At 39.4% G+C, this 24,726-nt stretch overlaps 2 protein-coding genes across 4 annotated transcripts in view; both read left to right on the top strand.

Moving 5' to 3' along the window:
* Positions 1 to 7,663, top strand: part of cfap74 (cilia and flagella associated protein 74) — a 50,043-nt gene extending 42,380 nt beyond the window's left edge. For all 3 annotated transcript variants that reach the window (XM_044352493.1, XM_044352492.1, XM_044352491.1), the window contains exons 29-39: positions 616 to 750; positions 1,797 to 1,906; positions 2,020 to 2,075; positions 2,485 to 2,604; positions 2,877 to 3,032; positions 3,204 to 3,342; positions 4,517 to 4,671; positions 4,893 to 5,025; positions 5,965 to 6,098; positions 6,642 to 6,776; positions 7,456 to 7,663. In XM_044352493.1, coding sequence (XP_044208428.1) covers positions 616 to 750; positions 1,797 to 1,906; positions 2,020 to 2,075; positions 2,485 to 2,604; positions 2,877 to 3,032; positions 3,204 to 3,342; positions 4,517 to 4,671; positions 4,893 to 5,025; positions 5,965 to 6,098; positions 6,642 to 6,776; positions 7,456 to 7,560 — 1,378 coding nt within the window. In that variant the 3' untranslated portion in view covers positions 7,561 to 7,663. The remainder of the gene's footprint in view (positions 1 to 615; positions 751 to 1,796; positions 1,907 to 2,019; positions 2,076 to 2,484; positions 2,605 to 2,876; positions 3,033 to 3,203; positions 3,343 to 4,516; positions 4,672 to 4,892; positions 5,026 to 5,964; positions 6,099 to 6,641; positions 6,777 to 7,455) is intronic.
* A 6,874-nt stretch (positions 7,664 to 14,537) lies between these two features.
* Positions 14,538 to 24,726, top strand: part of LOC122982808 (guanine nucleotide-binding protein G(I)/G(S)/G(T) subunit beta-1) — a 40,095-nt gene continuing 29,906 nt past the window's right edge. The window contains exon 1 of the mRNA XM_044352384.1: positions 14,538 to 14,954. The gene's annotated coding sequence lies outside the window, so the exon portion shown is untranslated. The remainder of the gene's footprint in view (positions 14,955 to 24,726) is intronic.

Below are 24,726 nucleotides of genomic sequence, written 5' to 3'. Positions count from 1 at the left end.
TCTTCTTCATCTGAAGATGATGCATCATGTTGTATTCTTCTCCATCTTCTTCAGATACCTCCTCCTCTTCTAAATCATTGTTCTCTTGTTCCTCTTGGACATCTGAAAAAGTCAGTGAGACAAAGTCAGTGAGGTCAATCAGTAACACACATATTCTCAATTTCTCATTTTGTGTGTGTGTGTGTGTGTGTGTGTGTGTGTGTGTGTGTGTGTGTGTGTGTGTGTGTGTGTGTGTGTGCGTGTGTGTGTGTGTGTATGTGTGTGGTTTCTGTGGTGTGTAAATGATTTTACAACTGTCAGGTCAAAATGACCCGAAGACAGTCGTTGTACCCTTGTGATGTTTCACTTCCTCTAATGTTGGGGTCACTCAAGGAAAAGTCATCAGACTTCAAGTTGAAAAAAGATCATTTCGGGAGTTTCCTGTGCTGTTAAACATAGTGTTGCATCATTTTTGACCTTTAAGACAACTCAAGATGATTTCATCAGTATTTTAATTTCTTCTAAGTTGCTGTGATCACACCGTGCATATTATGATCTAAACTGAGCTGGAAAACTTGAATGAAAAGAGTTTCAGTGTGAGAAGATTGTTGATTTGTTCATGTCTTTTCCTGCAAGGTCAGAGCAGTATGAGGAGGCTAAAGCCTCTCTGCTGTACTCCTTCACCCAGCACTACAGGGAGTACACTGTTCCCTGCTACGTATCGGACGGAGACCCTCCAGAGGAAGACCGACAGGCCCAGCCAGCATGGAGGTAACACTGAGTCAGCTTCCGTACAGCTCTGTAAAACACACTGTACACCCTGCCATGTCAGATTAGTGTCATATTATGTCTTTAATCTTTGAGACTTCACTGGACCCAATACAGTTCATAATTCCTGTTAGTTTACAGATTTTGTAAAATCTGAATGTCAACCAGCTCTTTTAAACCATGGCCTCTTTTGCCAGACTTCCACTGTTTTAATTTATGCAGAAAAGTCTGCATAGTCATACAGTTGATATAAAAAACATATCTCAACTACTCAGAGTCTGTATTAACCCTATAGGGCCCAGAAAAAGACACTACTACCTGCCCCTGGTTTGCTGTGTGTCAATTAGGTTTTGGTCATTTAAATAAAAAAGGCAATCCTTTTTAAGAATACACTCTTGTAAGCACAAAATCAACTAAAAAAAGGCTGGAAAAACTGACTCAGGGCCCCTCTACAAGACGGGGACTCATCATTGAATCATCATTGAAATTGCCGGGAAAACAGTGGAGAAAATGAGAGAGTTGAAATTTCTTTACACTTTCTTACACTAATCACAAATGGGAAACCAATGTTTACAAACCCCAAAGCTGGTTTGATGAAACTCAAAAAATGTCAAGGAAGCTATGGAAGTTATTTGTACACGTCAGTTGTGGAACGTGTGCTACCTTTCTCCATTACAGTTTGGTTCAGCAGCCTGGCATCTTTCTCCAATTACTCCAATTATTATTAAGTTCAGCTTCATCAGCAGACTCTAAATATTTGATAGAGAACCTTGTTTTAAGTCTGAGTATTTCAAAAGAAGTACATATCTTGACCCTGTTCAGCTCTTGAATGGTAAACCTTTGACTTTTTAGGGTAATCAGCAATTTCAAATCAATCTTTTAGTACATTGTCTTCTTTGCATTTTTTAAGTATTTTGGGTATTTTGAATATTGTCTATTCATATAATACTTTTATTTGTATGAAAGTGATTGTGAGCTGCCAAAAGTTAGATGTATAGTATTGTGGCTAATGACAGATGAATAATCAGGATGCATCTGCTTCTTTACAGTCCTTTCAACACTCTCTACTTGAAGCTGCAGTGTCCTGCTGTACAGCCCCCTCTAGTGGTGACATCCAACAATGGACACAATGTCATAGACTTCAATCACGTGGCAGTAGGTGAGTCATTTCAAATGTTCATGTAGCTTGATGGTTCATCCCATACTGCAGATGTACATTTGTGTATGTGATATTTATTCATTGTGTTGTATTTGTGTTCTGTCTATTTTTAGGAGAGAAAGTGATTAAAAGGTTTACAGTTCAGAACATTTCAAAGGAATCTTTGGACGTATCCTTTCTTCGCAAATACTGCTTGTCTAAGTTATTACACAAAATTCTACACAGTAAACAAAATGCTGCATGTGCTTGTACATTTAACCCTTACAGTTTCAGAACTTTAACAGTGGTGTTAAGTGGTATGGAAAAGTCTCAAAATGGTTTTCTGCTGATTCCCTATAGTGTGCGGTCTGTGGTCCCTCTTTTATATATAGGCGGATATTAAAGGATCAGTTCACCCAAATTACAAAGACATGTTTTCTCACTTACCTCTAGAAGTATTCAGTGTCACAGATAGTTTTGGTTTAATTTGTGCAGGTTACAAGATATCAGACTCAGGGATTTCTGCCAACAATGTCCACATTACTCCTCAGACCCCAGATCTCACTTTTCACTGCTGCTTTTCTTTGACCGTTTCCAAGCTGAGGTCATCAGTGTTGGACATATATGGCCCCTTTTCCCTTCTCAATGCTCTCAGATGTATAAGACCAGGAGAAAAACACACTCTGGTACTGGCCTTCAGTCCAACTCTTGAGAAAAAGGTGGGTTAACAGTCTAGAATTTACCACACAGCACCAGTTTATTACTAAATATAATTTAAAAAATGAACATTTCTCCCTCTATTGAATGACAAGTATCTCTCAGAGTGAAGTAAAAGTATCCAAAATTATTGTTCCCGTATTAATCCATTTGTAATTTGTCACTCTACCTCTCAATCTGAAAATTATGAAAAGAAAAATCTCATAAAAGATAATTCAGTAACTAATAAATAACAAGTATTGAGCAATACCTCACCACCTCTACTGTTCTGTAGCACTGTGAGACACTGGAGGTGCGAAGCAACAAGATGATCCTGGAGATGACTCTGCGTGGGGAGGGTGTGGTCCCCGCTGTTACCTGCTCCCATCCTGGAGGTCTCCTTGACTTTGGCTATGTGCTGGAGAAGGAGAGCACCTCGCAGGTCCTGAAGGTCAGTCAAGTATGAGAACGAGATTCCATCTTGTTAGTTTTGAAGAAATGTTAGAATTTTCATATTTTATCCATTATCAGCTTAAGTCTAATCCAGGTCCTGGTCTTAAAACAATCAAGGCCAGAACTTGTCTTGGTAGTCTTGATAATGACTTTCAGTCCTGTTTTGCAGCTGCAGAATAGCTCGGTGGTGGCGGTGGGTTTCAGGCTGCTGCTGTCCAGTCTCGCTCCTTCCAGGCCTCAGGGTGGAGCTGACAAGGTGGCCTTCCTGCTGGGCAGCTACACAGACTCTCAGGTCCAGCCTACTGTGGGTAAGCTGTAATTAATACTGCACAGTTCGCCAGGGAGCCTGACAACTGTGACTGCTGGAGCTACAAAAGGAAAAAGATATAGAGCTGCTACTACAAATGCAAATGCCTGCAGGACAGAAGGACACTGTTGAGGAACTGTCGAATTGATGAATATTTTTAAAAAATTGAGTCATATTCTCTGGCCTTCATGGTCGCCAGATCTCAACCCAACAAAGGCACTCAAGAATGATCTTCTTTCCTCCAGCACAGTTCAAACACTTGGAAAATCTTTGTCAAAGAACACTGAAGCTGTTCTGGGGGAACATGATGGCCCTTCATTTCACTGAGACGCTATCGTTTGTACTTAAATTTGTCACAATGAACACACAGCTCTATATATCAGAATATGCACATGAGAAAGATAAAAATACAAACCATTTCTTAATGCTTTTCTCATACTGTACTTGTTATGTGTCTGTCAAATCAATGAATGTAATGTCATGTAAAATTTTTGTGGGATGTGAGCTGTGCAAAAGAGGCTGTACGTCAATAGCAGGTAGTGTTTTTTTGTAGATTCAGTGTAAAAGTAAAGTTACAAAATGAGTCCAGTTCATAGTGCTTTACAGTGGAGTTAGATCATTTAAAAAGTAACAAAAAACAGAAATGAGCATTCAAGAGCTTGTACTCTATGTTGAATATGTCAACATTTTAGATAAGTGGATGGCTAGAGGAGAGTTAATTTATTATATATTTTTATCTGCGGCTGTGAGAAGAAAATATATATAGTTTCAATGACTTCCACTGACAAAAATAGTTTCTTGCATTTAAATATTTATTAGCTGTAAATTTGTTGTAATTATGGTCAACATGGATGTTGAACCTTTCCACCCCTCTCATTTTTAAAACAGTTCTCTTTTCAGGAGTAGGGTCTGAACACTGACCACTGAGAACATCTTCTGTTCTCAGTTAGTTACAGCTTTGACTGATAGTGTTCAACACCAGGGTCAAGCTGCTATTGAAGGACAAGAAATCATTCATCATTCATGATTTTCTCATGAATATATGTCCAAATTTCTTATAAGCTCAGTAAAATAATCATAAGGTTTGTTTTCATCGTTTTTAACAACAGTACTAGTAGCAGACGTAACATTAGTAAACATAAGTAGTAGCAGTTTGTGTTTTGTATCCTGTACAGGAACCCAGAGCTACAGTGGGCTGAGTGTGTTCAGTGTGGTGCCAGTAGAGGGCAGCATTGCTCCAGGACAGAGCCAGGACGTCACTGTCACCTTTCAGCCTGACCACCCATCCGTCAACTATTCCGACAGACTCACCGTAGAGCTCACAAATAAGGTCACACAAGCACAGACTCACATACACTTGAATGCATTTCTTCACTCAGCTTGACCTTGGCCTTCATATTGGTTATAAACCTCATCACATGGTCCAGGCAAAGTGCTGTCCCACAGTGCCTTGCTGTTATTCGAGTGTACTTACTGCACCCTGTATGTCCTTTATTCACTCTGGGCTTCATGATATAACAACTCTAACCCTGTACCACCTCTTTCTCCCAGAGTAAAGTGTGTGTGATTGATCTGAGGGGTGCAGCCTCTTCACATAACATGTATCTGCATGGAGGAGACCTGCTGACTGTGCCCGTTGAATCCCTCCTCCCTCCACTGATAACAAGTCAACCTCAGCTTACAGGTACAGTAGCTTCTGCCTTCCTCTAGTCTTCAGTGTCATCAACCTATCATATGATGCACAGGATGCACTTGTGCTTGATTAAATGGTATGGAACTGATCAGTGCTACACTTGTTATCTATGGGAATTATCAGTGGAAACTGATTTAACTTCAACCATATTCTCAAAGACACTGATGGCTCCAACAAGACATGGAAATCAGGCCGAGGAAATAAAGACGCTATAAAGATGACTAATAACTCGCAGACGCGTTCCATGATTTATGCGAGCGAGGGTGGGGTGTGTAATGTAGTCATTTATGGTTAATCGTAGCATGCTGGCAGGTCGTGTGCTTGTCACCAGCACTCAGATAATATTTTACTGCAAAATCTGTGTGTAAAAAATAGGCACACCTCCAAGGTTACTTCAAGTTTGACTAACTCAAAGAGGTGTTTGTGCAAGAAGATAACATCAGCAGCTGGATAAGACCTTGAGCTTCGCTATGATTGTGTCAGAGGAACAAGGCTCCTGTGGGGACGGAGATGTTAGCTTGAATCTGAAAGTTTCTCACTGACACCCAGCAAAATTCAAGTTGAAGTCTGCATATTAGTAAAGAAGGAAGTAGTTAAAGGATCAGAAAAGTGTGTTTGATTTTAACTTGTTAACTAAAAAGGGGAGAGGGGCTAATCAGTGAAAGAAGAGAGTGGAAGCTAAGAGATGTCTGACATGGTAGAAAATCATCCTGATGGCTGAATGGTAATGCAACATCTCCTTGGCCACAAATACCAGTACTTGACATAAATTAAAACACTAACATACTCCTGTAGTGCCAGGATTATCTGTTGCCATTTTTAATACAACTTTACTTTGAAGTAGTGACAGTAAGCCAACGTGTGTGTGTGTGTGTATGTGTGTGTGTGTGTGTGTGTGTGTGTGTGTGTGTGTGTGTCATCTATATCTAGAGTCTGAGGTGATGGAAAAGCCCAGCTTCCCCGTGCTGGTGACGCTGCGGGCCAGCTACAGCGCAGGGACCATCAAACCTGCAGTCAGAGAGCTGCAGGTGGGCTGCATCCGCTCCACACAGCCCAGTAAGAAGGTAATGTGGTCGGCGCAAATATCTAGAACAAGAAAAGCAGCAGGTTTACTCAGTTATGCAACTGACTGCTGCAAATTGTTTCATCAAGCACACTGTGATGCATCATGAGAGGGTTAAAAACCTGAAAATGTATTAACAATCAATACCATGATTCGTCATCATTATACTGAATGTTATACTGTATATTAGGATATCATGATACAGCTGCACTGTGATCCATCTGACTCCTTAATCTGTCTCAGAAAATATGGGTAAATAACTAATTAATGTACAAAATGTTTTCAGTTTTTATTGTTTAAATGTTGCAGATTTCTTAAAATGTTGCTGCCATGTTTTCCCCCCTTTTTTCCAGTGAAGGAAAGTGTCTTATTAGCAGAACTAGACTGACATAGCATAAATATTTCTAGGTTATAAAATGAAAAGTGTTGAAGCATAAATGTATAAATGAAGCATCCAAAAGCTTTATATTCTCAATCCATTTTTCCAGTTAAGGGATTGGTAAAAAAAAAAAAAAAAAAGTCATCTTCTCTCTGTTTCTCCCAGAATGGTGAGTTTCTCTGGGATAACGTGGCGTCTCTGCAGCAGCAGGGCTTCAGTGTGGAGCCCAGCAGAGGCAGCGTGGAGCCAGGCCACAGATGCACCATCACTCTCACATGGACTCCCCAGAGTGGATACAAGGTGAGGAGGAGAACACGGACTGCTGTTGGCTTTTTGTTACTGAATAAAAAAAAAGAAGATAAAATATAAAGATAAAGATTAAAGTTTGCATGAATTAGTAACAACTTGGGGGTTGGTGGTGGTTTTGATCTGTACTTTACAACAGATGCAGTGTTGTAAAATACCTTAAGAACCCATATTTTTGTTAAAAAAGCTTAATTACATCCATTGTGTTGTAATGTTGTAAAGTAATCAAAACATAAAAGTCCGAGCGGTTTGATTAGTTGAAGTTGCTCATCAAAAAGTCAAAGCATCTTTAGGTAAAAATAATATTACTCAAAATTTCAAGTACATAAAAAAGCTGTTCATTTACTGTGACAAGAATAAATGTCATTATAACTTCACAGTTCAGAGTTTTTAAATCTGAGTTCAGAATCTGTTTCAGCTTTTTACAGCCATTTCCATTCTGACAAGGACTGAATCATGGTGGAAACACTGAATCCTGCTCATTTTGGTATCGAAAGAGTAAAAATATTGGCACAAAATCTCATATATCAGCAGCTCTAACAGCATTACCACCATCAACCTCCGATGTCATGTGTCAAGACTTTTGAACTTCAGTTACATCAGGTGTTTGTTTATGAACACACTGCATCGGCTGGTTGTATGAACTGTATGCTTGTGTGTGTGTGTGTTTCAGCCCTATGAGGTGGTGCAGATGTGTGTTCCTCTGACCTTAAAGGGGGATGAGACAAATGTTTACAGAGTCACCCTGATGGCTTTGGTCTCCACCGCTGCTGACTGACCTCTACCTGGATACCGGCCAGTGCGAAACACACACACACACTGACACAAGAGACAAAGACACATGATATATTGTGTATATATGTGGCCACCATAACAAATAAATTCATTATTTATGATATGAGACAGTATATCTTATTTTGTCATGTTGGTCTTATACACAATGCAGAGCAAAGTGGAAAGTCTAACAACCAGAAATGATCATAGAAACAGATTTTAAAGAAGGCTGCAGATCGTTATTTAAATGTTTATTCACTCTTTCAAGAACCAACAGACCACTTCTGAAAGACAGATACAGACTCCTCCTTCTTGATTTTACTGTAAACTTAAACTGCCAGTCACATTTATATCTACCGTCTATATGTACAGTGTTCACAAATTAGACATTTATATTAAAACAATGTGTATTACTGCATTTTATGTTTGCTTCATCTCAGTTTTCACAACACGTGTTAAACCCTTATGTTGAACTCAAATTTTGTTGTCAAAGAATAAGGAATTCCCATCAAAACATATAGTATATACAGTATATACTATAGTATATATATAGAGAAAGAGTACATAGTGGTCATATAGATAATACAAATAGCACTGACAAAAATGTGCAACTTACACAGAAGTAAAGGTTTAATCATAAATTACACAAAGGAAGACTGGAAGATTTTTTAAATATACTGAATATACTGTAAATATGAAGCCAAGAATCTTACTGTAACACTACAGTAAACACTACACTCCGTTCTGTTCTCTATCTACCACAATGGACACCTAACATTAGATATTTCAGTCACTCACTGAAAATGCAGTAAGCTAATACAAAGATGCTGGAGAGCATAAAACAGCAAAACACAACTGACACGACTGCAGCAGAAACTCATTACATTACATGTTGATAACAGAAGGAAAAAAACCGAGTTACTGTGGTGAAGTCATTTGCAGTTAAGTTGATTTAGTGTATGTAATGTTGCTCATCTGGGTGATATTAAAATGAGGAGAAAATGCAAACATTGATATAGTGATCTGTATTTTTAGTAATAAATGTTTGAACCGGAGAATTCTGAGACTTGAGCATTTTGAGTTTTGCACTTTGTATGCACAGCATTTGTGTTCAAAAGTAACAATTTAGGAAGTCAGTTTTGCTCTTTTCATTTAAAGTTTTGCACAGTGAAACTTCTTTGTTGTACAAATTGAGCCAAAACAATCGTGAATTTCTGTATTACCCTATTACTTACCTCTTATATAGCTAGAATTATGAGGAGACTTTAAAATCCTGTTGACCTACCGTAGCCTTTTACTCTAGGACAAATCTTTTTGCAATTTTTGATGTTTGCCTTGAAATGCATGAATTCCTCTCCAATACATTAGAGGATGTTGCTTCCAAAGCAGAGGAAGAGCAACAAGAAGACCTCAGGTTTTGTACCTCAGCCTTTTATAAAGTACCTGACTCCGCCACCAGGGGGTGCATGTAGAGCCAAGTAAGCAGCGGTTATATCAGGGTTGGGTGTGTCAGTTGATGTAAGCCAGCAGATGTATACAGTACATACTGTAGCACTGCTGGTACTGTACTCATGAAGTGAATGGAGTTCATACTGAGGTCAAACAAGGTGCAGTCTGTGAAATATGACACAGAATGTGGAGCGATAGAAAACAAGTGGTTTGGTACGAAAGCCTTTTGTGTGAAATTACATTGATCAGGCGTAGACTGCCATGTTGATCTGTTAGTATTAGAAGCAGCATTTGCAGCTTTAGGCTGTAAATAATGAATGGTAACTGTAGTATCACCAATAATAGCATAGTAGTGAGCTGATGATTTGTATTTTTTCTAAATATAAGGCAGTTAAAGAGCATTTAGACCATCAAAGAATGTTAAAAGTGTCCATTTAAAAACACAGTAATTAAATTGTTGGAAAGGCCTTATTCACAGAAGACATTATGACATGTACAGGTGTAAATAATAATATTAAGACTGAATTCAGTTCAGCTGCTTCAGTTTCAGGGTCCTGGTATTGTTCATGCTGTCACTCTGTCATGGTTTACTGGGACACTTGAATGGAGCAGACTCATCGTTAATGTAATCAGTGATATCTGTGCTTTTCCTGCTATGACAAGTTTAAGTATCCTTTCGCAGCATATTAGCAGCTTCATTGAGGGATTTTCTTTATTTTTGCGGACACGATGCCACTGAGTAAAATCCTCACACATCACACTGGAACATCATCATGTGGCTGAAATTTACTGGCTGATATTTGATTGTTAATGAAGGTAAAAACACATTTCACCTGATTTTGAGTCTGTCCTCAGATGATCACTGCCATCCTGCAGGCCTGAGACTAGGCCTTCACTGCACTACATGGTTGCACTTACAGGTACTTGCCACCAGGAGGCTCCTAATGTCCCCACATTTCATCCAGGCGTTATGGAATTCCTGGAATGTTATGGAATTTAAAGCAATGTGTTTGAAACAGTGACATTTAGGGAATTACAAAATATGTGAGTGTATTATTAACAGGTTACTTTAATAGGACTAGAGAATAATGCATTTTCTAGCTTGCTTCACCCAATCAAGGTGGTTTATGAGAGTCCATCATGTTTAGTAAGTCAATGGGTAAAGAGGACGAGTATCCACTTCTCAATACAAAATAACAAATTCTACACTATTGATTGATTATTAATTTCTTCATCTCTTTTTTTCAAAACATGGTATATTCAAATATCTAATATATCTTCTTTCAATATTAAGAAACTAGCATTGAGGCCATTTTTCAAAAGCCTGTTTTCAAAAAAATGTTTGATTATTTTGTGAATGATGATGAACTTTAGTTAAAATGAGGATGTGTTGAGTATCTGAGACTACATGAAGATAAAGGATCCAGTCAGCATATGCGTCTGAAATTAGGTGTTTGTCCATTTTTCTTTACTTTGTTTATGTTTTAGAAATTTTGGAGAAAGTAAAGCTTCTTTCAATGTTTCCTGTGGATTGTGCGTGAAAAAACACGACACAACAACGACATAAAATGTGTGAAAGGCCAGAAAATGGAAAGATTGAAAGTCAGGATTTCATCAATAAACATGAAATGCATAGAAAGCTACACCTATGTATGTAGTTAGACATGTCAGTCTATTGATTGTTAATACATTTATCTATAAGATCAAAACATGCTTTGTAATAATGGATTGCCACCTTTTTCCTGACTTCGTTCTAGAGAATATAGTCCATAGTTAGACCTTTCTGGATCAAAAATGAACAATATAAAATGTATTGGTATTTATTTAAGCTCCAAATACATGATTGTGTATAATGAAACAATTACAATCAGATTGCACACACTTGTTAGATCTTAAAAAATGTGATATAGTTCTATCCAAAAATACATCAAATATACATGTAATTCACATAAATACAAGTAGAGATGTTACCATATATGTAAGAAATCACAAACAATAGATAATTTAATCCGAAAATTACTTTGTACATTGTATATGTATTTTAATTTAGCAGTAGTAGTTGTATCAACAGTAACAGTGGTTATTGTAATAACAGTAGTGAAAGTAACAGTTATAGTAGTGCATGTTTTACTTTCTGTTTTTTAAACATTGTGCTATATGTAATGTATGTTTCATTTACAGTCCACAGCAGAGCAGGAGGCACCTGGTTTGTCCTCCAGCCAGCCTGCTAGACTCACCAAAACTCAGCAACCACTTACCTTAACCCCTAACCCCTAACCCCCTAATCCTAACCCCAGTTAGCACGTCACACATCTCATATATAATATGTACAATAAATGTACACTATATGTATAAGTACGTGTCCTTTCAAGTTTCAAACCAGTGCTTTAGAAGGAAGTAGAAGGTGGATTCTCATACTATGATTACACACCCACTGTACACACTGTTTAACAGTTTTCCAAATGACTGGAGTATCATCATCAGTCTTTAAATAATTTGATATAAAGAATAATCCAGAACTGACAACAGCATCAATCAGCAATCAATCTGTCACATTTAAATTGTTAAATTACTACAAAGATGAGAGCTCACTTGGAAAAACTCCAAAGGCGGTCCTACTGTGTGTGGGAACGAGGCCGTGCGCATGTGAACGGCAGATGTCAGTAATGCTGCGAAACGGACCAATAGGATCTGACCTCTCTGAGAGATACATGCCGTAAGCATTTATCAGAGATTGTAGGAGATTATGCTAAATCAGATTACTGTACCCCAACCCGCCTATAAAAAGCAAGGTCATTATGAGCTTAGCCTCATGTAATGTCACTCGTTTTATGAAATGTATGAGATCATATTAGGCAATATTTGTGTTGTCATTTTGCCTCTTTTTCTAATCTGATTTCTCCTCTGATCTCTCGCTAATGCTGTGAGATAGTGCTACTTACGGGCCGTGTATGTGTGTCTCTGTCTCCCTGTCTGTTATGTGAACACCACCCATCATGTTAGTGAATATGAATTTATAAAATCAGTGCTACAAGTTTTTGGAGGCCACAGTTACTACATTAAAACATACAATAGAGGTTTGCAACTACATAAACTGTTCTTATAGGCTCATATATTATACTATTATATCTTAAGTAATTTAAATATTCCTTATAGAAACATTTATCCTTAAATTAAGGAATTATCCTTATTTTAATGGTTGCTTCCTTCTTGATGACCATCACAGATTATCATCACTGTTTTCATCACAGTTTGGCTACTTTTTATTTATTTATCACAACTAAATCCGATCTTATGTGGTTGACACAGAAAGCACATCAAGGTGTGGACTGTTATCTTTCCGCTCTCCTCATCAAAAGGCTGAATCCAGACAATAAGCTTCTCCCCTGGGTGGTCTGAAGCTCTACTAAAGCAGCTTCACAACACATGTATGCAGACAGGCAGGGGTGTATCCAGGGGCAACTAAATCTCAGCAGCATTAACCTGGGCAGATGAGTCCCAGTGGAAACCCACACCCAGAACACTGGCTGATACACAAGCACACACACACACACACACACATACACCGGGGCAGTGTTTTCAACTCATCCTGTGTTTGCCACTGTTTTCTTTTTAGTTAGACACAATAAGCTGTGAGTAAATAAAATGGTGGATAAAGTAGGGCCTCATAAACTAAACCAACACCGACATCAACTATGATATCGGTGATCGAATGTGTTTTGGTGGGTTTACACTCTCTCGCACACACACACCCCTCCATATAGTTCAGTACAGTTACTATGGGGAATGTTCCTCCTGTAGGTGCTCTAATGTGTGGTTACAGAGCTGACCATCCCACAGCAGAGGATTGTTCATACAGGATAACAGGCCAGCTTCCTCCCACATATTTGAGGTTTACAGAACACACACAAACACACACTCCGGTGGAAATTCGGATTAGCGAGACAGAGGATATATTGATGGAGAATTCCAAATGACGCACGCTTTTTGAAAAAGCAACAATTTCAGTTATTTTTGACTTTTCATCCCTGTCTAGTCTGCTCATTATCATTGTCGTGATACGCAAACGTTCACACAAATGATTATGTCTGGATGTAAAAATATACATTCAGTATGATGCATGCTGGCTGTTACTCAATTCACATTTTATTTACATTAAGCCACAATAATGGCTGTGAATGTAAAGAGACAATAGCAAAACAGATCTGGCACAAACAGAACATGCCCAAAATGCTGGGCTACAGTAGACAGAACAGCGCTCTCTCTCAGGAGGGTCCTCTGTCCAAACCAAAGCTGGTGATGCTGTTGTCTTCCCCCATAGGACCGAGCCCATACACACTTTGTTGTCCCAGAGGACGACAAAGTGTTCCATGTCTCCAAGTAACGCCTTAACCCGCTGAGCATTAACCCCTCCTCTGAGCGCTCTACCTAGACTACTGGTGATAATGATCAAGTCATCTCTGTGGTGCAGTGACGGTTCACCGGCAAACACTCGGTGCAGGAAGTAAATCCCTGCTGATTTCATAGCTTGAAGTGAAGCACAAGGTCATCAGTTCATAAATCATAAAATATGGCAAAGACAAAAAACATCCATAGCCTGCATTAATTGACCAAATTTGTGGTGACAGGGGCAGTGACTAATGACTGTCAAGGTATTATTAACAGATAATAAAAAAATATTCACATATAGACACAAATCAACAAACTATCAGTGTAAGTAAAATTGGTCCTCAATGTTCTACTGATGAGATTTAGTTTTATATGTTTAAATTATTTTAAGGCAATAACTTATTTCTGATAAACTTTAGACCAAATTTAGATTATATTAAATGTGAACGTGGTTAGGTTGTGTTTTGGGTTTGGCTTGCTGGCAGGGATGACCATGCACTTCTGTAGTTAAATTAGCAGTGCAGTCTGTTTTGGTTTGCAAATGAGACAGTGTTATTGACTTGGAGTAGCAGTTGTTGCACTGACACGCAATGTCATATAATAATATTATTTTAAGAACTCAAACATGGTAATATTACAGATATACAGAAAGACACTTTTGGACAAATATCAAATTTAACAAGATCCTAGGGACTCATACAGGGGCTTTTATTTGGGACTGCAGGTTATCAAAGCATACACAGTGTATGGTGAGATAATATTGAATAAATATTAAAATAATCATCCCTAAATATGTATAATATTTATTATATTTATTATAATTCGTTATCAATCAAAATTAAAGTACCCTGAAGGACCCATGGAGCTGTGGGCCACAGTAAAAGAACCACTGGCACAAACAGCAGCTGGTGAGCAGGAAGGCTGTTGTTGTTGTAACCTGCTTCATGCTCGTTTCTCAGGGCACGTTTGCTTTTAACTCTTTAAAATGAAAAAAGTTGTATAAATTTTAAAAGTGGTGGTTTTTTGGCAGGTAAATGTTATCTAGGTGTGTGTGTTGGTGTTACCAAAGATGGCAGTGTTTCCTGATGTGTCGGAGTGGTCGCCGACCCTACAGCCGTGCGTTGTGACGCTGCCGTAACGTGGGGTTTCCCAGACCTGAGTGCAGGGTTACCGCGCCCATCTCTGCTGTTTGATGGCCGGAGGAAGAAGCGACTGAGATCCTGGCGTGAAGGAAGAGAAAAAAAAAGAGGGACGACGACGGTGGGAAAGACAAGAAGGGATTTTTTTTGCTTTGAGCTGGAATTTGCGTTGAATTGGACGAACGCTCACACGGGACTCTGTTGACACGTCTATCTGGGTGAAACACCGCCTTGTCTCTGCGTCTCTGAGCCGGTGTGTCTCCCCCCTCGGCGGGTCAAAAACTGGGTTCGGGGAGTGCCGCTCCTCGGTAGCTAAACTAGCTAAATCTGAGCGCCTGGGCGGAGAGAGAGGAGAGACGAGCTTTTTCTGCTGTTTCCAGTCAATGTGATATAAACAACGGACACCCTCGACTGAAAGCGGGTAAGTTATATGTAATGATATTTGAAATTGTGCTTCAGGAAATGCATCGGCGTTGAGTGTCTGTGCGGCGGCTCTGGAAGATGAACGAAAGGGGTTAAACTGGGTTGAGTGGCTCCTCCGTTAGCTCTCGTTAGCCTGCTGCTAGCTAGTCTTTGCTGCCAAGAGAGTGGGTGGGGGTCACTGTTAGACAAACTTAAGTGTCAATGAATCAGAAGAAATTTTAACTGCTTTCACATTTAATGGTTTTATCCGGCAAGCGGGCAGTTAAAGGCCAGAGCTAATGTTAATTAGTTGTGTGACAGCTCGGTAGGTTAGCCAGCACCCCTCTCTCAACGTCCGGGTATCTTTCTCCCTCTCTCTCAAGAAATAAGCTGTCTTAGTTAAACTGAATCAGCTTTGATTTAGTAGCACATTTACCTGAGCAATATTTCAACGTGAGAGTTAAATCAACACATTAAAATGATCCCAGTTATCCTGAATCTCTATGTCGGCCCACATTTTTTCCACATCTTTGCTCTATAGATAGCTAGTGATTATACCTGGTAAGCTAATTGGTCGCACATTTTGCTACTCTGAACTTAAATTGACCAACCCTTGACCGAGCTGTTGTTTTAAGATAATGATTACATAGCTGCAACTTCTTACACTTGCATAACTCAAACGAGTTTAGCTTGACTTCCACTCATGTTGAAAAATTTTGTAGCATCATGCAATTTGACAACGAAGGGAGTCTAAAAATGGCTACTTCACCAACAGAGTCACCACCACCCCCACTGCTCCGTAGCCAGTCCGCACAAGTTAGCCAGCAGTGGCCGCAGCCTGCGTCTGCAGCCTGGTGTGGCTGATCTTAATGTGTTTGTATCCTTACTCAAGATGAACGGTGGTGTTATTGGATGCCGCTTATATGTAAAAACTAGTGCATTGAAGCATTAATGTTCGCCTCGCTACGATAATTTGCGTAATGCCGAATTTCGCAGCTGTGGACACTTATCTGACAGGCTCTGTGTTTTTAAAGGAGCTAGTTGATCCAACTGCGTTTAAATTCAGTGAATCGAAACTAAACCATAATGAATTTATGGCTCCTGTATGTCACAGGTATATGTTAACATTCCCACGTTTAGTCTGCAGTCAGTCAGCCACTGATGGTGCTTATATAGAAATGACTAATTGGTTAGTGTGATTATTCCCTTGAAAGCACAGGAAATCGAAATAATAGAAAATGTGCATCTATTGCAGATTGGTAACATAGCTGTAAGATCGCAAGGAGAAAATGACAATAAGGGAGTGTGGCAATAGCCATTTTAGTTTCATGAGTGTTAAGCCAGCGTCAGATTGCAAACACACTCGTTGGCCTTAATTTGAACCTCTTCTTTTAATGATGTGAAAACGAGATTGTCTAATTGGATTTTTGACAATCTGGTTATCTCGATCACGGGTCTGTTGCAGGGCAAGTTGTTAGCAGCTTCAGTAAGCATGCCCCCACCGGGCCGCGCTGCTCCATAGTATTACAAGCATCGGGCACCCTTGATCCACGATGAAAGCATCAAATCCTCGGCAGCTCACCAATCGAAGGTGTTAAAAGTAGGAGAGACGAGTCCGGGGATTTCTATTTAGTGGTAAATATTTCGAAAGATGGTTTAGCAACGAGTCAGACGTGCTGTCGCAGGAAGCCGAGCTGAGCGCCTCCTCCAGCACCGAGGCAAGATATATGTCGCCTGCCGCTTTGACCAAGTTACTGACTCGCAGTGTTGAGATATGGCATCTAAAGGATTCATTACCGAAAATCACCGATTTATAGTCGTTTCAGGAAGTTTTCGATGTTTCTTAAAAGAGCTATTTGTATTTAGTGGCTTACAAAGCTGAATTCATTTTGCCAGTGTGCCCCCTCCCTCCGCCTCCTCGAATGAATGGGTTCCTGTATTCAGGGCCCAAGCAGCTGCAATGAACAAGATGGCGTTCAAAGCCTTTTTCATCACCGCTTTTTCTCAGACTGAGAGAGACATCTGCCGAGCATCGGATGGGTTCAGGCTTGGCAGGCTAGATTTCTTTTATTTCCCCTATCGCAAAACTGTACATGATGTATTTGTATTAAAAGCGTTTTAAAGCAGATGGGATTCCTGATGAATCCAGTATGAGCACCTCAGATGTAGGACAACATGGTGGGGAAGGGGTGTTGTACATCTTGACTGTGAACCTGAATGCCAAGGAACATAATAAATATGACAACTGTTTATACGATTTATGAAATAATAATTTGATTTACGTATTTCAATTATTAGAATTAATGTTTGATTTGAAACATCTGTAACCACACCTCCAGGGAAATGGGAGTTTTTTTTTTTTAATTCTGACTCATAGTTAAATGTAAGTGAATAGATACAAAAAGTTACATCATTTTTTTAAAAATAAATCTAGATTAAGTCTAGATCTCAGTTTAAATGCAGTGATTATTTTCTTTTGTGTTTTCTTTTATCATAACAATTAATTTGAATAAATGTGACATTCACACCAATGTATTTTAAAACTTTACTAGTTCTGTGTGCTTTTATGTGCCTTATAGATCAGCCAAATTTCTTCTTGCCAGAGTTCATCTAAACTCAAGTAAAAAAAAAGTGTATATATTTTATGTTATTTTAGCTATGTAGCTTATCAGTTTGAAACACTACAATCTCCTAATTACATTTACATTTAATGATCAAGCATTGACCCAAACTCCCTGTCCTGATACATGTTTTTAGATTATATTTTATTTATTTTTATCCTATCCTAGTAGTCCCTGGTACAATCACATGTTTTGGTGATGTGTCTCTGGAATATAAGATTTTGCTGTGATTTATCACATCATTCCTTTGTAAATGAACTAAATCACAAATTCAATTTAATGTTAACCGGCTTGTGTGACCTGGAGGTGACCCCCACCATAATACTGACACCCAGGATGTATTTGACACTCTGTCCAGTGGCCCTGGTGGACAGAGATGGCATAATCTGCAGGCATTTCTGAGAAATTGTGTTGATGCCTATGCAATGATTTTAGTGGTATGGCGAGCCTCCTTGATAATAAGTGTCTGTGTGTGTGTGTGTTTCTGAAGGACTTTTATCCATGGGTGTGTACACAGTAGAGCTTGTCAGGATGAGAATGAGTGTCACCACAAGATAATGAGTGCATGTTTAAAACCTGAATCATTAGCCTTTTGCGCTGGGAGGGGGGGGGGGGTCCTTTTGTTTTCACATGAGGATTTTCATCCCGCTGATGTGTATTATTTTTTTTCTCTCTTTTAATCTGCAAGTGCAGGATATAAATGGGATTAAATTCTTAGTCTGTGGATTTCACTCTCTGGGATTATATGGCTTTGGTCAGTGATAGTGCTGATTTTTCTTCACCTCTGATATGATCCTGCTTGTAACTGTATGTCCACTAGGCTTCTTTAACAGGCAGAAAAGTGCTGAGAGGCCCTGTGAACAAGCACCTGAACAAAATATCTACAGGCACTTGGTACAGTGCACCAAGGTTCCCGTTGAGTAGCCAGCTCTACGCTACTTCAGAGACATTTATAGACATAAAAAGCATACACATATAAATACAGGTGTTACACTACATGTGCACCCAACTATTGAATAGAGTGCACTTTATACTATACCCATAGTAAGGTAAGTTTAGTAATGGCCACCTAGATATATCTCTACCCATCTAAGGGCGGCAGAGGTTCATGAAGATGCTCTGTCATCAGGTTTGCTCAGAATCCCCAACCCGTCCCTCAGAACAGCACATTTCTATGTCCACATTTTTTAATTGGTACAGTATGGCGGTATAGGTGTTCACAAGACTCAAATAAACAGGACTGCACTGAGCTTACATTACCCAAACAACTGACTGTTGCAACCAAAGAGGTGGCGGCTGTTGGCACCAAATCGGAGCTTGTCTAAAGGAAGACACTTAACGCAAATTAATCAATCTAAAGGTAGATAAAAGTTATAATAAATACATATATACAAAAATAAAAATCTTCAGTCTTGTCAATTTGAATTTATAAATCCCACAGCGTGAGAAAATGTATTTAGTAGTGTTACAGTTTGTTTCTAACTGCTGTGCTGTTTCTTCCAGCGGGTAGGTCTAATTGCTGGTATTAAGACTTTTAAGAGTTTTCATTTACATTTTTGGACGGTGATGTTTCAGGTGATAAACATATTTTATGGTATTTCCTGTCTTTACTGCCAGAGTTAACAATATACATCGGTAGCCTATTTTGTGTATGACTTTAAGTACACGTGCTGTTTGGGAAGGTCTCATCGGCTTTGAGGCTAAATGGCCTGTAAGTAGTCAAAGTATCGTTACACCACTGACATATTGTTTCATCTTTGTGACTGTGGAGCTGTCGTTAAGATGCTGACGCCTTTCCTCCGAATAAGTGCTCCTCTCTTTCTATCCGACTTTTGATACCAAAATAACATCATACAGTGTTAAGCTAACTCAACTTACCCCGCCGTGCCTATTTAGGGAAGTGGGCTATCCATTCCTAAAGACTGCCATGTGATTGGTGCATTAATAGACAGTATGTCAGACTTTGTAATTTTCTCATCCAGTACACGTTTCTACCACAATCAGCAGTTATATTGTCTGTATCACCAAGTACTATTAGCAACACTGGACATAAAGTATTGGATTAGACTAAAATTGTATCAACATCGTTCAACCCAAATCTATACCCCCTATATAAATCTATACCCAAATGTGTCTATTAACACAACAAGGCATAAACAGGTATGACTGCAGAAATGCTACCATACTGAGTGGCAGATAATATAAGATTTGAGCGTAATAGTGATGAAGTGCCTGGTGCATTGTAATGTTTTTCATATGCAGAGTTTTATAATAAAGAGCAATACTAACATATTGCCTTTTTGCAGCTAATTATTAACCACAAAATGTGCATTGTCCTCAATTTTTACAAGCATTATGTCCCATAAGTCACTGTTGGTCTAAACAATACATCTTTTTTTTTCCCATTTTGCTCTCTTTATTTTTGTAGCACACCAAACTGTGACCCCACAGCTGCAGTACATATTCAACCCTGAATTTTTATGTGGAGTTATCTTACAACTCTACTCTTACACGTACCAGCACATACAGTGTGTGGCCAATATGCTCCCATAAAGTGACTCTTTGTTGTTTTACTGCTTGTTTTTTCATTATTGCTGTTGTAACGACATCTAACAGGTTTATACCTGTCTCTGCTGAAATAATGGAGTGCAGTGCTCTATACAAAGGATGCTGGAGGTCAGAGGCCATTATAATCATCTTAAACATTTTAAAACAAAAAGGACACTGGCACTTTTGAGAGGTTTAGTGGATAACATGTTGTAGGCCACTTAAACGTTGCAGGCCACTGGTGGCATGCCATCCCACTGTAGGTCAAGTGCATGAACACGCAGTTTTCTGTCAAACATCTATTTACCTGGTTCCTGATTTCATCATTTCAGTTCAAGAGTTGGAAAAAAACATCCAGGGCATCTTGTTTGGTAATGGCAATACATGGCCCATGGCTTATCCATTGTTCTGTGCTCTTGAAGGCGTAGCTCTCTTCACCAACAACATTGTCTTCATCAACTAGCTTATTCTTGTATCTCCATTTAAATGGACCATTAGTGGTGGCGTCTGCATTATTGCTTCCATCACTTTACCATTAGATCTGGTGTATGTGGTTGAGCTGTCTAAATCCTTTTTCCTTGTCATTCACCAAGCTTCCTAAAGCACAACTGAAACGGTTTCATCAGGGTGTGTTGCACATCCATAGGCAAATGTGGGGCCAAAGATTGAATCTTAATTTTAGCTTTCTCTCGGCTCTTAAGCTGTATGTTTTCTGAGGAGTTGGTTGAATGATCAGCAGGCAGCTGTGTTTGACCTGTGTCCGGTGGTACAGATGATCAGTCAAGCTGTATTAGTTACACAACACACATCTCCTTTATATGCACACACATACAGACACAGTTATCACCAGTGCAGGTCTACTTGTTATTTTTAACCTTAAGTGCCACTTGAAGGCTTAGGGCTCCAGTATACTATTTTCAAAATCTAATTTGGCATATTCTCAAAGGCTGTCGAATATTGCACTGGGTACAAATGCCAGTACACTCACAACAACCAGAGGTCTGTCCTTCTACACCAACTTTGTGAGTCGCAGTGGCGGTATGATGCTGGAAATAATCCCAGTGGTGAAATTCAAAACAAAGACAACACAAGCTTTGATGGCATTTGAAAGCAATATCTAATAATACTGGAATTTCTAGCCATTTCCACCCACAGGAAATTTTCCATTATCATTGGAACATTTTTAGAAACTCTGGGACTTTACCTGCATGTCAACTGGAGTAACTAATGTCCAAATTTGTTTTTCTGGGAACTGGGCCACCGTTCTTACAAAAGGTCCTTACTCCAGAAGTAGTATTTTCAGATGGTCCAGGAACTAATATGTTTGAAATTTTCTGTACTTTGTGTTGCTGATTTGTCACATAGGAAACAAGTACTGAGTGACAGTGATATCAATATTTGTGTTAGCAGTGGATATTTTTTTTAATTTTAACATTAAAAATCGCTTTCGTGTCTAAAAAGGGTGACATAAAGACGAGAATCAGCGAGTGAACGAGAGGAACAAACATCTATTTGGCAGACGTATAAATGTGATGTCATCTATTGTACTGCATGAGGAATGTATTTCAGACCATATAGAGAGCCGAAGTCAAACCAGAACTTTGGACTGTGCTCCAGAAGTAGGAAAACCCCACTGACATTTGTAGCTATGCTAATCACTAAAAATCTAGCCTCCTTCATATGTTTAGATAAGGACCAATACAATCTATCATTGTTTATTCAATATTTATGTTTTTAACGGCCTTTAACAAAACATGGTCTCCCATAAGTCCTAGACGTTTGTAGGCTGAAAATCAGGGCTTGACCAAGGAGACAAGTCCTTGAGCGAGTGGAGGGGTCGCAGCTAGTTCAGATATGTCCATAATAAGAGCAAGACAGAGAGGAGCGAACACTGTACAAGTCTTTACACAGCACAGATTACAACTAGAAAGTTGAAAAATGACTTTAGAAGAAAGTGTTGGGAAGTTTTATTGATACGGACAAAACCAAGTTACAGTGACACAAGTACCTGTGCTTCTGCGCTTGTAGTTCTTTTAATGGGGACTGTAGTTTTTTCTGTGCGCACAATGACAACATTGTTTAACTTTGTTAAATAAAAAAGGGATACATTTCTGATAGTAGCAACTGTAGTGGAGTCCGAGAGGTCTCAGAATATGGAAAGTAAATCTTCAGGAACATGCGTCATTTGTTCAGACAGATTCAAGAAACGGTAAATGAGAGATTGCATTGAGTTACAGAAGCTAGTGGAACGGAGGCTAAACGGACGTGACGTCATGACTTTGTCTCTCTATATTGGTATATATCAGTAAACCTTGACTTGCTGTGATGTAGTTGGGCGTAGTGAAAGAAACTGCTACTATCATGGCATTTTCAACATTCTGGCCGTTGATTCAGAGGATGGGTTTCTTCTGTCACCTGCAATTGATTCATCTTATGCCACAATTGGTCCATCTAATGGTCCGTTTTTAAAATAAAATAAAAATCAGCAGGTTAATTGGAAACCTGCATCAACTTTGAAAAGATTTAACTGGAGGCCTGAGCACACTTTGGTAACCAAAGGCCAAAACAAGGTTTTGCTTCTCTGGGAATCGCAAACCTGCATTTCTGCCTGTAAGAACAGAGCGATTTTAATGTAATATAAACTGCCGGCCTTACTGTGGATGCTAGCCTACTATTGGGCAAACCCCACCAACACTGCCACTACCCTGATCTGGCTTACACTCTACGTTTATTTGAACACAAAAAAATCAACTTCAATACATTTGTTTTCAGCACCGGCCACATGTGGCCAACCACATTACTTGTGTCCATCTACTCATCCCATGTCAAGGCTGTAACGGCCAAACGCAGACTATAATTTTCTTCACCTCTACACCAGAAGAGAGGGCTTATCAGAGGAGAAGTTAAGGACACTAGGTAGCATATTACACACTGTTAGTTCGTCAGTACCATGCTCTCTCAAGTATCATGTAAGTTTAGGTTCTCTCTTATATTCCAATTCAGATCGACACAGTGACACGGGTCAAACCCGTCTATCCAAATGGATCAACGCAAACCACCTTCACAACCCTTCGCCCTACCAGGCCTGGTAGGGAGATGGTCAACTTTTGCATTAATGGGATTCTCAATGCAGGTTGACATCTAGTACCCTAATTTTTTGTAATGTGAGGTGTGATGTACCCATCACTCAAAATATAACAAATGGGTATTAATCCAGTGATACTGATCATTTAAGAGGTTCCCCAAAAGGGGAGATAGAAACAGAAAGTGAGGGAGAACGAGCATGCGTATATGGACAAGACAGGTGAAACTGAAAATGAATTTTATTTGGAAATTCTGTAATGTAATTTTCTGGTTTGTCAATGCACGCAACTCTTTGGAGACCGATGTCTCTGCTAACAGTGACTACCACAGGTTAGCCTGTGACAGCTGTCTCACATGAATGCGTCCACTGTGTCGTGTGTCTGCTGTATGAAGAGATATTATTTGTCCTCTCCCCTGACGTGAAACGAAATGCTTTCCCTTTTGCTTCCTCATTGAAACAATCGGGATGGCGTCGTAAATATCAAACAAAGATTGATATGGACCGGACTTGCCTAAGTTAGAGCAGTTGGGAACCATCTTACAGCAACAAGACCTGCCAAATGTGTATTCTGATCATTTGACTTTAGCCCCACTTGAACCTGGTCACACACTGATTTGTACAGTAACACAGTAAACATTTGTGTTCCTGAATCTCCTCCGCTTCACTGAGCATGTTTGCCTGCTTGTGTGTTTTGTTTTGATTTTTTCCTCTAAGCTGTCTCTAAGGTCAACATCACAAAGGAAAATCTACTTCAAGTTTTCCCACTGCTCAGTGTAGATTTGTGTGTAGTTTCACTGTAGGTGCTGTTCTGCATACATAGCTTGTCACCACTAGCCAAAAGGTCTCTGCCACTGTTTTGAATAGTAAAAGTAAGTGGCAACAAGGCCGTTTAGTGACCCACACACAAGCCTTTCACCACTCTGACACTGCGTAACCCTGCTGAAAGCCCATCACAAGCCCTGGCAGTACTTTGCATGTGTACCTCAACGCTTGCTCTGCTTTGAATAGAGGCCGTCTATCTGTCTATTTACATTCTAGCCCTTACATTTGACTGCACCGGGGAAAATGTTACCAAACCTGAATCCCGAGATGACAGGGAAAGACAGCCAGTATTAGTGAGTTTTCTTCCTCTTTAAAGCAAGAAAGGCCATAGTCACTTGAGCAAAAGAGTGGGCTAGCTGTCATGTGACTCTTCACACACACTTGTTCCTCTCTTGGAAGCTTGGGGAGAAAGCACGGGGGGAGGGGTATGATTATTAATGCAATCAAAGGAGTGTATTTTATGTTTTAAATAAAGTCATGCTTTTTGCTTTGGGCTAGCCTGACCTTCTTTCCTTTTTTTTTCTTTCCTTTTTTAATCTAACTCATTCATTTTCCTGCATGAAAAGCTGGTTGTGCAGCTGTCCCAAGCACAAAACATACCTTTGTTAATGTATGTGACTGTTTTTTTTTCTGTCTTTTCAACATGGATTTCTTAATTGTTTTCATGCAGTAGCATTTGGAGAAAACGAGCCAACGTCAGTGCTAACCTGTGGAAT

This window comes from Thunnus albacares, chromosome 5, assembly GCF_914725855.1.
Source record: "Thunnus albacares chromosome 5, fThuAlb1.1, whole genome shotgun sequence".
Classification (NCBI taxonomy): domain Eukaryota; kingdom Metazoa; phylum Chordata; class Actinopteri; order Scombriformes; family Scombridae; genus Thunnus; species Thunnus albacares.
The sequence above is the reverse complement of the archived record's forward strand: the minus strand, read 5'-3'. Positions and strand labels throughout refer to the sequence as shown.